At 40.2% G+C, this 16,803-nt stretch overlaps 1 protein-coding gene across 1 annotated transcript in view; it reads right to left on the reverse strand.

Moving 5' to 3' along the window:
• Nucleotides 1-5,222: 5,222 nt before the first annotated feature.
• The window catches only part of LOC140467364 (TBC1 domain family member 30-like), an 82,203-nt gene continuing 70,622 nt past the window's right edge, over nucleotides 5,223-16,803 (reverse strand). The window contains exons 11-13 of the mRNA XM_072563676.1: nucleotides 15,022-15,216; nucleotides 11,545-12,283; nucleotides 5,223-7,584 (exon numbers count right to left, since the gene is read on the reverse strand). Of these exons, the coding sequence (XP_072419777.1) occupies nucleotides 11,571-12,283; nucleotides 15,022-15,216 (908 nt within the window). The 3' untranslated portion in view covers nucleotides 5,223-7,584; nucleotides 11,545-11,570. The remainder of the gene's footprint in view (nucleotides 7,585-11,544; nucleotides 12,284-15,021; nucleotides 15,217-16,803) is intronic.

Raw genomic sequence — 16,803 nt, forward strand, 5'->3', positions numbered from 1 at the left:
TCAATGCACCATTCTGATTTTTCGCTGCTGGCTACCGAAATATCTGTCTGTACCTCGGACTAGAGAGTCCCCTAACACAATCGATATCTTGGAACCCAATGCACCCCTCATTGCATTAGAGCCAGTCTCATTACCAGAGACTTGGCTGTTTGTGCTACATTCCCCTGATAATCCATCACCCTCTACATTTTCCAAAACAGCATACTTGTTTGGAATGGGGATAGCCACTGAAGACTCCCACACTACTTGCCTACCTTTCTTACCTTTCCTGGAGTTAACCCATCTATCTAACTGTATTTGCAACTTTCCCCCTTACTATAACTGCCATCCATCACATCCCTTTGCTCTTGCAAATTTCTCATTGCCTCTGTCTCTCCAACCAATCCGTTTGATCTGATAGGATTCACAACCAACTGCATTTATTGCAGATATGGACAATAGACAATAGGTGCAGGAGTAGGCCATTCTGCCCTTCGAGTCTGCACCACCATTCAATATGATCATGGCTGATCATCCTTAATCAGAATCCTCAGTATATTCCTTAGTGACCCATAAACTCTCCCTAAACTCCCACATCCGACAAGAAGAGCATATCACTCTACTAAAGGCCATTTTTGCTTCTTTCAATCTACAGACTCAGAAATAGCACTGTCTTATTCCTCTACAAAACACTGCTCCAGGTTAATTTAATACTTATGGCTTAAGGGGTAAATGTAGGGGTATGGATGGGTTGCGCTTCGGCGGGGCTGTGTGGACTTGTTGGGCTGAAGGGCCTGTTTCCACACTGTAAGTAATCTAATCTAATCTAATCTAATCTAATCTAATCTAATCTAATCTATTTTAAGTTTAATCAAGAGACATATCTCAATAAAACATATAATCAGGAAAGAACCTATTCTACACACTACTGCACTTACAGTAAGGCCTCGCTTAAAATATCCACGGATCTGTTTCTGTGCTGTGACCTTTCCCAAACAGGTTCCTCCAAGATCAGTTATGAATTTTACTGTTTGTTATTTTTCCAAATGCACTCTGATTAGATTAGATTACTTACAGTGTGGAATCAGGCCCTTCGGCCCAACAAGTCCACACCGACCCGCCGAAGCGCAACCCACCCATTCCCCTATATTTCACCCATTCACCTAACGGTACAGGCAATTTAGCATGGCCAATTCACCTAACTTGCACACTTTTGGACTGTGGGAGGAAACCGGAGCACCCGGAGGAAACCCACGCAGATACAGGGACAATGTGCAAACTCCACACATTCAGTCGCCTGTGGCGGGTATGTCCAGCAATACGTGAATTCAAACAGCAAAGGCAGTAACTGTGCAGATTCACCACTCTGTCAGTTAGCAATGTGGGTTTCTTTTTCTCACTCTCTCCTGCACTGACCTTACCATCTGCTTCGTTTGTCTGTACCTCTCCCTTTTAAAAGTGCTGTTGTTTTGACTCTTTCTTTTTCTCCAAAGTTCCAAAACAATGCAACAGCATATAAAACTGTAATTGCTGCTCCGGGAATTTGAGGAAATTACCCCCAACGCCTAAAATACCTCAACAAAGGAACAGCTGTTATAGCCAGAAATTTTTCCCACCCTCCATCTTGGATTACTCAGAATCCCTCTGGGTTGAGAAGTGGTAAATGGTGTTTAATGTAGAAAAGTATGAGATAGTTCACTTTGGAAGCAGTAACAGGAATGCAGAATACTGGGCTAATGGTAAAATTCTTGGCAGTGTAGATGAACAGAAAGATCTTGGTGTCCAAGTGCATAAATCCCTGCAAGTTGCCAACCATACTGATAGGGTTGTTAAGAGGGCAAATGGTGTGTTGGCGTGTATTGGAGGGGGGATTGAGTTTCAGAGCCACAAGGTCATGGTTCAGCTGTATAAGGCACTGGTAAGGCTGCACCTGAGGTATTGCATGCAGTTCTGGTCACCGCATTATAGGAAGCTTTGGAAAGGGTTCAGAGGAGATTTACTAGGGTGTTGCCTGGTATGGAAGGAAGGTCTTATGATGAAAAGCTGAGTGAAATGAGGTTGTTTTCGTTGGAGAGAAGAAGGTTGAGAAGTGATTTAATGGAAATGTATAAGATAATCAGAGGGTTAGATAGGGTGGACAGTGAGAGCCTTTTTCCTCAGATGGTGATGGCTATCTTGATAGATTTAGGACAGATATCAAGGGGTTGTTTCTTTACTCAGAGTAGTAGGGGTGTGGAACAGCCTGCCCGCAACCATAGTAGACCAGCTGATGTTAAGGGCATTTAAATGGGCATTAGACATGCATTGGACAATAACGGAATAGTGTAGGTTAGATGTGCATCAGATTGTTTTTGCAGGTCGGCACAATATCGAGGGCTGAAGGCCCTGTACTACGCTGTCATGTTCTATGTTCTAACATGTTTTGCTAGGGTGGCAGAATCCAAGGCTAGAGGGCATAGGTTTAAGGTGAGAGGGGAAAGATTTAAAAGAGTGGTATGTGTATGGAATGAGCTGCCAGAGGAAGTGTTGGAAGCAGGTACAATTACAACATGTAAAAGGCATTTGGATGAGTATGTGATTAGGAAGATTTTCGAGGGATATGGGCCAAATACTGGCAAATGGGACTAGGTCAGATTGGGATGTCTGGTCAGCATGGGTGAGTTGGGATTGAAAGGTCTGCTTCCATGCTGTATGACTCATTTTCCCATTGTCATGACAGTGGATCATGACCCAAATTATTGAACCTTTAAGTATGACATTTGTATTTCTTTCAAAAATAAAGGCTAAGGATATAAATTCATTGGCTGTCCAGAATGTTCTTGTGTGGATTATCACAAGGAATTCTGGGATATTGCATTTTAAGAATGTTGAGGGAGTTTTAGGCAGCATCACTTCAAATGCCATTCAGATGCCATTCAAAAACAAAGTGAACTGATCTCCCTTGGCAACAGGGGTAAATAGAGGCTGATTATCCCTTCTCAGCAGAAAACCATCTCCTGTGAGTTGTGTCCAGACTGCAGACATTATATTAGTTGAATGATAGTTGTGTGTGAAAGATATACCCTTATCCTCACAAAATACTCAAGTAATGGGGTTAAAAACCAAATGCAACTCCTGTTCTCTGCTAGCTAGCATGTGGCTTGGGTTTCACTGTGTTTGAGTGCTAAGAATGAACACAGTCAGAATGTCCATTGCTATATTTATAGCTTTTTCTCTATTGTGCATTAAACTTTTGTTCTGCTCTGAAAGAACAATGAGGCCTCGTCTGAACATGTTCAGTAGATGACTACCAGTATGATCACTAACTGCAAAAGTTGAGCTTATGATTTATCAGGCCAGGTTTTGTTCTGGGATTTGACCTGTCAGTATCACCATCAGCTATGATTGTAACAATTGCCTTTCCAATTGGTAATGTATGTAAGGAAGAACATGGCTATAAATCTGCTATTGGCATTTCAGGGAACATCTCACAGAAAGAATTTATCAACTTAGGAAGGAGGGGAAATCTATTCTAATAAAGTTTTACCTGTTTCAACATTTTAAAAAAAGGTGGCAATGGAGAACAGATTTAAATATGGAAATATCAGATAGAAAAGAACAACCAATTTGCGGTCTAATGGAAAAAATTGTAATTTATTCAGTGATCCTCCCGAAATTACATTTCTACATCAAACACATTTTTTTTTATTTTTGAAAACAGTTGGATTACAACGGACAAGCCATGTACATATAAAGCAGTGAATGTGATTTGTCTGCTGAATGAAACAAGCAATAGTTCAGTAAAACACTCTGTATTACCAAGTGACACTATTCTTATGACAATGTCTAATAAGATTAACTGAATTTTAATGTCAATATGACATGCTGTTTTATTTGATTGACATTGGGGAGTAATAAGCTATTTCTTCAGGCGGGAAACTCACTGGATTAGATGAAACATGGATTTTATACCCTATTCAATGTTACTTTTTGACTTCAATGTGAAGTTGCGTGGGGTGTAAAACCAGCATTGCACCCAATCCTGTCAGTTTCCTAACTGGTGAGATTGGTTAAAATCATCCCCATTGTGCAGTTTCACAAAATCCCTTCAATATTCCAGACAGTCTGACAAATCAAATGCACAGACCATTCTCATCCTTTGTATACAAAATCTACCAATGGTCTTACGTTGACCACCTTTAAAGTCATTTAATCAGAGCTTGAAATTTCCCTGCACTCAAATTGTATGATATGACCTGGCTGTTATTTGTAACTTGAGAAGATTCCTACTGAGCAGTTTAGCTTTCTCAAACATGGCACACAGCTGTATATCACCTTCAAATTATTCTTAACACCAATTAACTCAGATTCAATTAGCAGAACAAGGAAGCAGAAAGGACAGTTCTCCTCAATTATGAGGACAGCCACTTACCTAAATGATATGCCCTATCTCCTGGCTTGCACTCTGAATCTCTTAAAAAATTGTTTTCTTTAAAAAGGAATGCCCTCACGAGTACGTTCTAACAACTGATTTATCGCAACATTTTGGATTTCCTATTTGTGGTTGGATTAGATTAGATTAGATTACTTACAGTGTGGAAACAGGCCCTTCGGCCCAACAAGTCCACACCGCCCCGCCAAAGCGCAACCCACCCATACCCCTACATTTACTCCCTACCTAACACTACGGGCAATTTAGCGTGGCCAATTTACTTGACCTGCACATCTTTGGACTGTGGGAGGAAACCGGAGCACCCAGAGGAAACCCACGCAGACACGGGGAGAACATGCAAACTCCACACAGTCAGTCACCTGAGGCAGGAATTGAACCCGGGTCTCTGGCGCTGTGAGGCAGCAGTGCTAACCACTGTGCCACCGTGCCGCCCGTTGGCATGGAGAGATACATTTCTGTTCATTAGTATGTATGTTGTGGTTCTGTTTGCTGAGCTAGGAATATGTGTTGCAGACGTTTCGTCCCCTGTCTAGGTGACATCCTCAGTGCTTGGAAGCCTCCTTCGAAGCGCTTCTGTGATGTTTCCTCCGGCATTTGTAGTGGTTTGAATCTGCCGCTTCCGGTTGTCAGTTCCAGCTGTCCGCTGGATTCAAACCACTACAAATGCCGGAGGAAACATCACAGAAGCACTTCACAGGAAGCTCCCAAGCACTGAGGATGTCACCTAGACAGGGGACGAAATGTCTGCAACACAAATTCCCAGCTCGGCAAACAGAACCACAACAACGAACACCCAAGCTACAAATCTTCTCACAAACTTTGAATTAGTATGTATCTTCATTCAATATTCTAAGTTGGTTATGGTCCATATTTATGGATGATTTTGCATGCATTAATTCAAATTCTTTCAGACAATAAGTCATTTTTCATTTAAGTTATTTAGTTTGGGGCCTTTCTTCCCACTGCCTACCTTCTCAAGAAGCACTGTTATCTATTTCTCTGTGACAAAACCTGGATCAACAAATCAAGTGATATAGTAGTTTTCTGTACTATCTTCCACTTGAATTCTCAATTATCTCTACTATTGGCTTCCTAGAAGTGAATCACATCTCTTAGATTTCACATTTTGCCTTTCATTTTGCTTTGAGATTTTAATCCTTGTCCTTGGTTTTCCTATATGAACTTCTGTTTTGTATTCTAATGCTTATTTTTAATACTATTATGCTTCCTTCTCAGATAGCTGTTGTAAATGGTAGGAAATACTTATTTCTTGTTTCTGTAGTTACCTTCTACTTCCTAGAGTTGAACATTTTGATGGTAGTTGAATTGGGAAAGTCAAGGTTTCTGGAATGCAGATGAAAAATGACTCTTGAATCACTGATGTAAAGATTAGCAATATTAGAAAATGGAAGACTTTTTTTGTGGTTGTATTAAATAGGTATTGGTCAACAATAGCACAAGACAAAAACAATTTAATGCTCCCCTCACAATGGACTAACATTGTGCTGCAGTCCAGATATTAGGAAAGCAGTTAAGAACATAGTGTTTCTCTTTGAAATGAACTTTGACAAAATCTTTGTATTAGTCCCATTACCATTAGATATGAATCAAAGGTTACCCAGAATCAGTTTGTGAGGGACTTTAAACACCTATTCAACAGAAGAAGTGTGCATGTGTATTGAGTTGAGTTTCAAACCAATGTCTCAAAACAAAGCTGCACTGTTCTACAAGGTGTTGGCACCCACCTCTACAATGCATTCATTCCTGGTCAATATATATATGGCTTTAGTTTGCTTAACACTTCCACAAGAATTAAAGCAACATTTGGCAATACGATACATCACGACTAGATCTGCAAGACTTAGCAGATTAATGTGTTTCATTTATTAACAAACCAGTAAAACATTCAAATATTTCCTAACACCTAGATTTAAATTGTATTTAATCCCTTGTCTCTTAAATTGGCACTTCCATCATGAAAGCAATTGTTACTTGCAAAGTACTAGCTTGTGGGATTTTGCTGTTAAGTTCTGAATTTTCAATGGAAAGTCAAAACCAATTGACCTACATGATTTAATTGCTATTTGATGTCAGTAGTTGTTTGTGTTGGAAATAGCAATTGGCTATTGTCTTTGTGAGTAAGCTTGAAGTATTCCAGGCACAATTGACACAGGATCTCTTCTACTGCATGCACCAACATTTAAAAGTGGCATCAATTCGAAAAATTACATATTTCATGTAGGAAGCATGCACCGCTTAACAGTCGTGAGTTTTATTAAACTTTTTGAGCACCGAATATTGTGTGACTTTCAAAATAACCATTTCTGTTGCCAGAACTTTAAAAATATAAATCTGATTCCAAATGTTTAAGCAGAACTCTGGATCTTTATAAAGCTATGGAATATTTTTACATCTGCAGTATTTGCTGTTCTATTGTTTGATACACCAGTTAACATTTGAAAGTAAATTGCAATAATGGACAGGTTTAATAACACTGCAATGAAGAGTAAATTAACAAATTAACAATTCCTAATGGGAATTGCTAACTCAGCCTGATCTGGAATCATACAGCACACATTCTGTCAATGGAAAAGCATGCTGTAACATACTCTCTCCAAGGATTTAACTGCAGTATTCTGATGTTAGGTTACATTTCTTGCAACAGACTCGAATATCAGAAAACGTGTACAGCCAGTAAGATAATACTGGATTCTAAAAAGTATGCTTATTTTACACAAAACAGTAGTGTTTCCATGTACAATACGTCTACAAATGCTACAGCCATATGTCTGGTCTGTCCCAGGCTGGGCACCTCACAGTAGTCCCTCTATCAAAGTTGAGATATTTATGATACACTGCTCTTTCCCTAAGTCTGAGTCTCTTGTAGCAGCTGTTGTCTCTCTTTTGACAGATCACTTGCAGCAATGCATCTTTAGTAGCAGATGCACCCTGCAGCAATGTCGTGCTTATACTTCGGCGACTCATCCGTGCAGCTGCTCCAGATCCAGATGGTGGTGGCAGTTCCTCCATGCACCAGATGGCTCTTCACTTCTCAGCCAGCACCCACCGAATGAATGAAAGGGTAACATTCACACACAACCCAGTTGACCTCTCTGCTGTGAGAACCCTGAGACTGGGCTCTGGTCCATACTGAACAGTCTTCCATTAGAAACCTGTGCAAGTACAAAACAAACAGTTTTGCTTTTAAAATTGTCAAAGAGTAAAACGGGAAAACATAAAGAAGAAAACTGTACAAGTCACAAAATCAACCAGTAATCAGTACTTTTCCATTGGACAGATCAGTGGTAATAAAAATATAGTGACTGAACTTCTGAGACGAAAATTGCTTTTATTTTTATGCTGAATGATACAATGCAGGAATGGATATAAAGGTTATCATGGATAATACTGCACTGACAAAACTTGCCAAGGATACTACAGCTAAAGGGTCTTTCCATCATCTACTTTTAATATAGATTCCTAATCTCTAAAATTGCTTACACAAAAGGATTGCAGAGACTGCACTCTGCTGGATTCTGATGTAAGGTCAATTATCCAAAATATTAACTTCTTACCTTTCTCCACAGGTGCTGCCTGTCCTTCTGATAATTCCTAGTATTTTCTGCTTTTATTGCTATAGAAACAATATTGAGCTCTTGAACTATTAGGTTAATTGTTCTTAAAAACCAAAAAAACAAAATATTTCATCAAAGTGACTTCTGTGCTTTTAGTAGCTAAAGCAAGAATTTGTAACACCTAGAATACTATTCAGAATAATAGAAATTTTCTGACAAATATACCTCTTCCCAGATATGCACTAACTGTTTTGCCTGTACGACATTACAAATTATGTGTCGCAAACTGCAATGGTTGCTGTTAAGTTGATATAAGTATGTTGACATTGGAAAATATCAATTACATTTATCTTGGTGTGCAGAAATATACAACACAGGCTTGTGATAGTTAGCAAATTAAAGCACACTGTACTTGGATTAAGATTTGGCTAACAGATAGAAAACAGAAAGGAGAGAAAAATGGGTCATTCTCACATTGGCATGCTGTCCCTAGTGGGATACTGCAAGGACTAGTACTTAGACCCCATTATTAACGATGGCTCAGTGGTTAGCTACCCCACAGCGCCAAGGACCCAGGTTCAATTCCAGCCTTGGAAAACTGTTTGCATGGAGTTTGCACATTTTTCCTGTGTCCAAATATGTGCAGGCTAGATGGCTTAGCCATGGGAAATGTGGGGTTTATAGGGATAGGGTGGATCTGGGTGGTATGCTTCCCAGAGGGTCAGTACAGACTCCATCCATTGGGCGAATGGCCTGTTTCCATGCTATTGGGATTCTATTATTCTTTGACAAATATCAATGATAAAATAATATGGGGATCAAATGAAATATTTCCAAATTTGCAGATCATACAAAACTAAGTAGGAACATGTGATGCAAGGAAGATGTAAAGGAACCTTGTGAGCAGGCAAGAACATGGCAGATGGAATATATGCGAAAGACATGAGGTTACCCACTTTAGTAGGAAGAACAGATGTGCAGAATGTTTCTTAAATGGAGAAAGGTTGAAAAGTGCATAAGTGCAAAGGCACCTGGGTGTCCTTGGCAATAAATCAATGAAGACTAACATGTAGTTGCAGCTAGCTCTTAGGAAGACCAATGCAACATTAGTCTTTATCACAAGTCTTGCTTCAATTGTGTAAAAACTTGGTTGGACCAACACCTGAAGTACTGTGTGTAGTTCTGGATCCTTCTCTCAAGAAAAATATTATTGCCGTAGATGGAGACCAACAAAGAATCACCAGATCTGTTCCTGGGATAGTAGATCTGTCCTATGAAGGGAGACTAGGCAAACTAGGCCTGTATTCGCTAGAGTTATGAAAAATGAGAGGTGATCTCTTTGAGACCCCTAAAATACTTAAAAAGATAGACAGGGTAGATCCAGGTAAGATGTTTCTCCTGAATGGGGAGTCTAGAACCAGGAGGCACAATTAAAAATAATGAGGATGCCATTTAGGACTAAGTAGAGGAGAAATTTGTTTACTTTGAGAGCTGCGGAAGCTCAGTCTTTGAGTATATTTAAAATCAACATGGATTTCTGATTACCAATAGTGTAAAACTCCCTGACGTATTCTATCCGCTGTGATCAAATTAAATGCTGGAGCAGATTTGACAGGCTGAATGGCCTACTCCTGTTCCTATGTACTAATAATGTGTAATTATTAAAAGGGAAATGCTAAGTTTTAAAATGCCCAAGGTTCTGAGGTAGAAATCATACCAAGTACAATGAGAAGGTAGCCAAATGGTTATTACTTTAAATACCTATTCCTAAGATATGTAATGAGTACGTGTCTCAATCTGATTTATTAGTGGATCGAGCTTTTATCACAATATATTGGATTGGATTATCAAATTCCCATTGCACCTAATCGGAAAAAAAATGCATTCATTTCAAATTGCTTTTGTTCTTCCCAGATATTTGTGGTTAGTTATAAAATTTTAGGACAAGTCAGCTGCAATCAAAGAAGATGCTGCAATTACTCCAAGCTCCAACAGAAAGTGATCTTTCTGTTCTCGCCATATTTCAGAAATATTTCGTTAATATTCATTCATTCGCAAGGTTCATATATTCCAACTGTTGCAAGTTTATCGCAAGTGACCCGATCTTTCAGTTAAATACATTCTTGGGCACAATTTCATGGGGATTCTGAAAGTTTGGGATTGTTAACGTGCATGTGCAAGACTGGACAGCTGACTGCAGAGTAAATCAGACATGCGACCTGCATGTTAGCTTAACAAGCCTGAAGGTGCCTTGTACATAAGAATGAAGTAGTCGTCAATATTTTCACATTACTCATGATGTCTGAAATAGCCAGTTTCTTTTCAATAACTGACATAATTGCTTTCCCCTGTAATGAATGTTCACTGATATAACGAGCTTCAAAACTGTGTGTTCCTGTGACTTCATTAGCAGACTGCTAAGTTTAGAAACAAACAAGTACTTATCCTACTTTTCCATGAAAAAAAGGAACAAGGAGAAGATTCTGCGTGCTATTAAAATAATAAACAAAACGGCGAGAGTAGATAAAGTCTGTCAGGTTGTACTTCCCAGGAAATAGTGAGGACTGCAGATGCTGGAGATCAGAGTCGAAAAGTATGGTGCTGGAAAAGCACAGCAGGTCAGGCAGCATCCGAGGAGCAGGAGATTCAATGTTTTGAGCATGAGCTCTTCATAAGGAATGAGGGGGTGGCCCAAGGGGGCTGAGAGATAAATGAGGGGTTGAGGGGGGGGGGGGGGGGGATGGTATCTGGGAATGCGATAGGTAGATGAAGGCGAGGGTGATGGTGATAGGTTGGATAGGAGGATGGAGTGGATAGAGGGGTATGTTGTTTAAAATAGGAAGGCATTAGAGGATTTTATGACTGATATTGTTCATTTTGGAAAATATCATGCTTGATCTAAGTCCCTCTCTGCACTGACATAGATTATTTAGTGCCCTACAGCGACTTAACTTATGAAAGTTCAGCATTTTTATGTTAGTGGTATCAGATTGTTTTCTTAGATTTGAGGTTTTATTTGGTTGTGTGAAAAGTTAACATTTTTCCTTTTAAATGGCAAACTTTTGATATAAAAAATATTTTAACATACAATTTTTTAAAACAATGGGTTTTTATAACTAACTGATAACATTGTCAGAAGTTTAAAATTAATATTACAAGCTTTGACGTTAGTTTTGATTGAAGAATCACATTGTTATCAATATTAGACACGTTTGTGATATTGTGGCAATTACATATAGTGTGTAATTCTTAAAGGCTCCCAAAGCAAAGACGTAAGCATTGCATTCAGATTAGAGGTTTCTAAAGGGCACACATATTAACTATCCACAAAATGACCTAATAGCAAAGTAATAGATGATTCTGCGAAATGGGATTTTAAACTCATACTAGTCATTAAAATCGAGTGGTTTCTGACAAATTATTCAACTTGTGCTAAACTATTTGTGCAAATTAAGCATCACAATACTTCACATTTAGTAACAAGCTTGTTGTCCAATAGGCTAGATGAAATAAGCGAAAATTATTGTCCTTTCCCTTTTACCCATGCCCTCTCCTCACCAAGGCAGTAGCATTTCTTTTCTTAATCATTTATTGAATGGCGATATCTGGATGTTGCTGCAAGATCCATATAAACCTAGATTTTGTGTTCTGAGAGAGTTTCCAGAGAGGTGAACAAGTGGAGTACTGTCTGTGGTATTCGCTTTGATAACAGACTGAGCTGTGAAATTCTTTGCTCTGAACCGATCCTTTCTCAAATCCACACAACCATCATGGACCCCGAGCTGGTTGCTGGATTCTGCTGCAAATACAGAATGGTTTGGCTCCCCTATCTGAAGTGTCTTGAGTAAATTTTCAACCTTGGCCAAATTGTCAACTTCCCTTTTGCACAATTGAATGGCCAATTGTTCACTATAATTCATTCTGGCTTCGCAGTGTAACTGAGAACCTTTCCTGTTCTCTTCCGTTATTCTATGGACTGGATCATTAACTTTGACAACTTCTGCCTTGGTGCTATCTGTCTGGTCTTCCAGCAGGCCTACTGTATCACTGCAGCCTGACTTAACCTTCAGATTCCTGGTCAAGACATTCCGGGGGACTCTGTTTTGAGAACACCAGGGGACCGTTATCTTATTTTTCTGTTGTTTCTGTATGGGCTGAGGTGTTCTGGGATTTGGAGTGTGGTGAACTCGGTTATTTTTGCTGCTGTTCTTTAACGTTTTTCCACCAAGGAATCGATTTATAACTTTAGACTTTTTGGAATGAAGTGGTGTCCCAGGAGAGCAAGATTCATTGTTACCTGCAAAAACAGAGAAGTATTTTATACGTTACTCGTTGCTCTTTCAGGTGCAATTTATAATTTGATTTTTCAACTCTTATTCTTTCTTAGTGAAATACACATAATCTTTCCAAGTCTAAAATAAATTAAAAGGATTAGTTGGATTGAACTCATGATGACACAGAGGAGTGGCAGGAGACATTAACATCAGGATGGGCCAAATGCCCTTGTTTCCAAGCTGCATATTTTATGAGCTACCAAGTGTTACTAGTCACTAGCTATTATCTGAGATTATGGTGTCATGTTTCATGGGATGTAAAATAGCTTGCTCTTGGAATTACTAGTCCAGTGATAACTGTGTTAACTGTTTTAACTGTGATAATGGTTTTCATAACTGTGTTTTCAGTGCTGGATACTTCAAATGGGTTCTGGTCAATTCTCTTAAAGTTGGATGACAAAGTAAGCGTTGGCTTTCACCTTTAAAGGCCAACAGGATACTTGGATCAAAAGCAGAAATTGCTGGTCTGGCAGCATCTGTGGACAGAAAGCAGAGTTAACACTTCTTCAGAATTGACTTGGACATGGACTTGTCTCCCCAGAGCTATGCTGACCTTCCATGGCTGATGTACTCAAGGCACTCAGCATACCAGCTAGGCCAACATGTGGATGATCTGTTCCTTTTTTCACAAAGGGGATGAGGAGCATGGGCCATTCTCAGAAGCAACTGGGGATAGTGAAGGAGTTGGACTTCAGGGTGAATCCCAGGAAAGTCAGGCCAAAGTAAACTTTCTGCGTTTCACCATCCAAGCAGGGGAGTGCTGCACAGAGGAGGCAAGGAGGAAGACAGCACAGGACGTAGCACTGCTGAAGGACATCAGGGCCAGATCTTCCCTGGAGCTCATAAGGGACAACCGTGATTTCATTGAGGGCTACGTCACCAAAGCAATCTCTGTGCTCCAGGTCTTCTGAAAGGGACTCAGGCAAAACCTGCCAGGCAGTGTTCAATCATCTCAAGAAGGACATCCAAATGGCACCAGCACTGAGAGTGATTAGTGAACAGGGAAGAATTATTTTCTTCAAAACAGTTTGCAGCAGAGATGGCATGGGTGCAGCATTGGTCCAGGAGTGACATAGCAATCTAAGTTAAAAAACTGCGGCCCCACTAGCATGCCTCTGGATCATTACTCCAGGCCTCTGGGTTACTAGTCCAGTACAGTCATAGAGTCAGAGAGATGTACAGCACAGAAACAGATACTTCGGTCCAACCTGTCCACGCCGACCAGATATCCTGATCCAAGCTAGTCCCAGCTGCCAGCACCCGGCCCATATCCCTCCAAACCCTTCCTATTCACAAACCCAACCAAATGACTTTTAAATGATGCAATTGTTCTAGCCTCCACAACTTCCTCTGGCAGCTCATTCCATACACTTACCACCCTCTGTGTGAAGAAAGTTGCCCCTTAGGTCTCTTTTATATCTTTCCCCTCTCACCCTAAACCTATGCTCTCTAGTTCTGGACTCCCCAACCCTAGGGAAAAGACTTTGTCTATTTACCCTATCCATGCTGCTTATGATTTTGTAAACCTCTATAAGGTCACCCCTCAGCCTCCGACGCAACAGGGAAAACAGCCCTAGCCTGTTCAGCCTCTCCCTACAGCTCAAATCCTCCAACCCTGTCAACATCCTTGTAAATCTTTTCTGAACCCTTTCAAATTTCACAACATCTTTGTGAAAGGAAGGAGACCAGAATTGCACGCAATATTCCAACTGTGGCCAAACCAATGTCCTGTACAGCTACAACATGACCTCCCAACTCCTGTAAGCAATACTCTGACCAATAAAGGAAAGCATACCAAACGCCTTCTTCACTATCCTATCTACGTGCAACTCCACTTTCAAGGAGCTATGAACCTGTACTCCAAGGTCTCTTTGTTCAGCAACACTCCCTAGGACCTTACCATTAAGTGTATAAGTCCTGCTAAGATTTGCTTTCCCAAAATGCAGCACCTCGCATTTATCTGAATTAAATATAATCTGCCATTTCTCAGGCCATTGGCCCATCTGATCAAATCCCACTGTAATCGGAGGTAACTTTCTTCACTGTCCATTTCGCTGTCCAATTTTGGTGTGATCTGCAAACTTACTAACTATACCTCTTATGCTCACAGAGGTAAAAACAATGACTGCAGATGCTGGAAACCAGATTCTGGATTAGTGGTGCTGGAAAAGCACAGCAGTTCAGGCAGCATCCAAGGAGCAGCGAAATCGACGTTTTGGGCAAAAGCCCTTCATCAGGAATAAAGGCAGTGAGCTCTTATGCTCACATCCAAGTCATTTATATAAATGACAAAAAGAAGTGGGCCTAGTACCGATCCTTGTGGCACTCCACTGGTCACAGGCCTCCAGTCTGAAAAACAACCCTCCACCACCACCCTCTGTCTTCTACCTTTGTGCCAGTTCTGTATCCAAAAGGCTAGTTCTTCCTGTAATCCATGAGATCTAACCTTGCTAACCAGTCTCCTATGGCGAACCTTGACAAACGCCTTACTGAAGTCCACATAGATCACATCTACTACTCTGCCCTGATCAATCCTCTTTGTTACCTCTTCAAAAAACTCAATCAAGTTTGTGAGACACTGGTACTACTTACTATGCCATTGTTTCAATCATATGGATTATATGGTTATTTTGTATCTTAGTTACATCTTTGAAATAACATTTTATTAGCATTGATAGTTGCTAGGTATATAACACCTTACCATGTCTGGGAGTTAGGTACTGGTTTTGTTGCTGTCTCTTGGTCATTTTTGAGTACTGTTGCTTCAGCACGGGTGTACGCGTTGCTGTGTACTCTGTGTTGTTTACTGCTGTTTGAGGCTGTGATACACTCTCAGCAATTGTGGCTGGAACAGTCTTTCCCACATTACAGCTGCTTTTTCGCTTTTCATTTTGAGCTGGAAAAAGGCATAGGGCCAAAACACACCAAAATAATTGTCTTATTATTTTTCCCCTTGAACATACACGTTTTTATTAAATTATCAGTATTGTAAAACATAAAATATCTGTATGTCAGACATTTGCACTTAGGACATGTCTGTCATTCCTCAAACTTAACAGTCCCGGCAAAGGGTGTTGATTCACACCAATCTAAATGTTTCCGTTGTTTCCTCCTGAGACACACTGTGGTACTTTGGATTGAATTGCCCAAAACCAGGTTATTGTCCAAAAGGTTCATTTGGAAGTAACAGCAATCTAGGTTTGTTCAATACCTCATATCAGTTGTATGACATTTTGATCTTTTACTACAACTTCTATGCCCAACGATCCTGTCCCACTAGCTACCTGCTGAAGGAGCAGCGCTCCGAAAGCTTGTACTTCCAAATAAACCTGTTGGACTATAACCTGGTGTTGTGTGATTTTTAACTTGATTGAACTGGACATTCAAAAACCAAATCACTCAATATCACATATTCTCAAAGGTGTTAGACAATACCAAGATGCTGAAATCAATATGAACACTTCCCCTTCACTTGCAAGGGATTTGGAACTTGAGCAAAATTAGATAGGGAGAAAACCATGTTTTCTGTCTGCTGTCGAAAATCAGCAAAGTCTGCACACAATTCCACCAGATATTGAGCGAGCCAGCACTTCATTGGTCAATAAGCCAATCCTGAGTCAGCTGCAAGACAACAAGGGACCAAAAGTCTTGAAAGCAGATGACTGCAACAGAGAGAAGAACCTGTTCCAACTGTAAGTTCACCTGAGTTCAACTTCCTAGACACTCCACGACAAGAAAACATTACTGCCTGCTAAGAATCCTTCACTTTACAGAATCCTTGCTTTAACTTGTCAGAGCAATCCAATAAGGCTGGCCTGTGGGATTTGGGTGATGGTAAACTAGAGACTGCGATAATTAGGAAAAGTAACAGCACATTACCTTCATGTGTGTGTCTGACAGCGTGTGAAATAGTGTTAAATTTAGGGTAAATGTGTGAGAATAAATCACCTTTAGTTTAAAAGTTGCTGCTGCAATTATTTAATTGGAATATGCACACGTGGGTAGCTGGCAGTGTATTGGTAATGTCTCTGCACAAATGATCCAGAACCCAGGATTATGTTCTTGTAAAATGGGTTCAAGTCCCACCATGACATATGGGAAATTTTGAATTTGCTAAAAAAAAATCTGGAATTAAAAGCTAGTCTCTGTCAACTATGTATTTACTTTCAAATGTCGAAAAAAACTCTGCTTCCCCTTGGCCTTTCGGTAAAGTTGTCCTCACCTGGTCTGGTCCATATGTGACTCCAAACTCACAGCAATGTGGTTGACTCCTATCTGAACGTTGAAATACTAGGCAAGACAACCAATTATACCAAATTGCTACACGGTCTAAAGAAAGGAAAGAAACTAGATTGGCCACACAACATAGGTCTAGGCACCGGTCACAACAATGGCAAACTCAACCCTACAAAATCATTCTTACTAATGTCTAGAGGCGTGTGGCAAAATTGTGAGCGCTGTTCAATCAACAGCTTGACATAGT

Source organism: Chiloscyllium punctatum, chromosome 45, assembly GCF_047496795.1.
Source record: "Chiloscyllium punctatum isolate Juve2018m chromosome 45, sChiPun1.3, whole genome shotgun sequence".
NCBI lineage: Eukaryota > Metazoa > Chordata > Chondrichthyes > Orectolobiformes > Hemiscylliidae > Chiloscyllium > Chiloscyllium punctatum.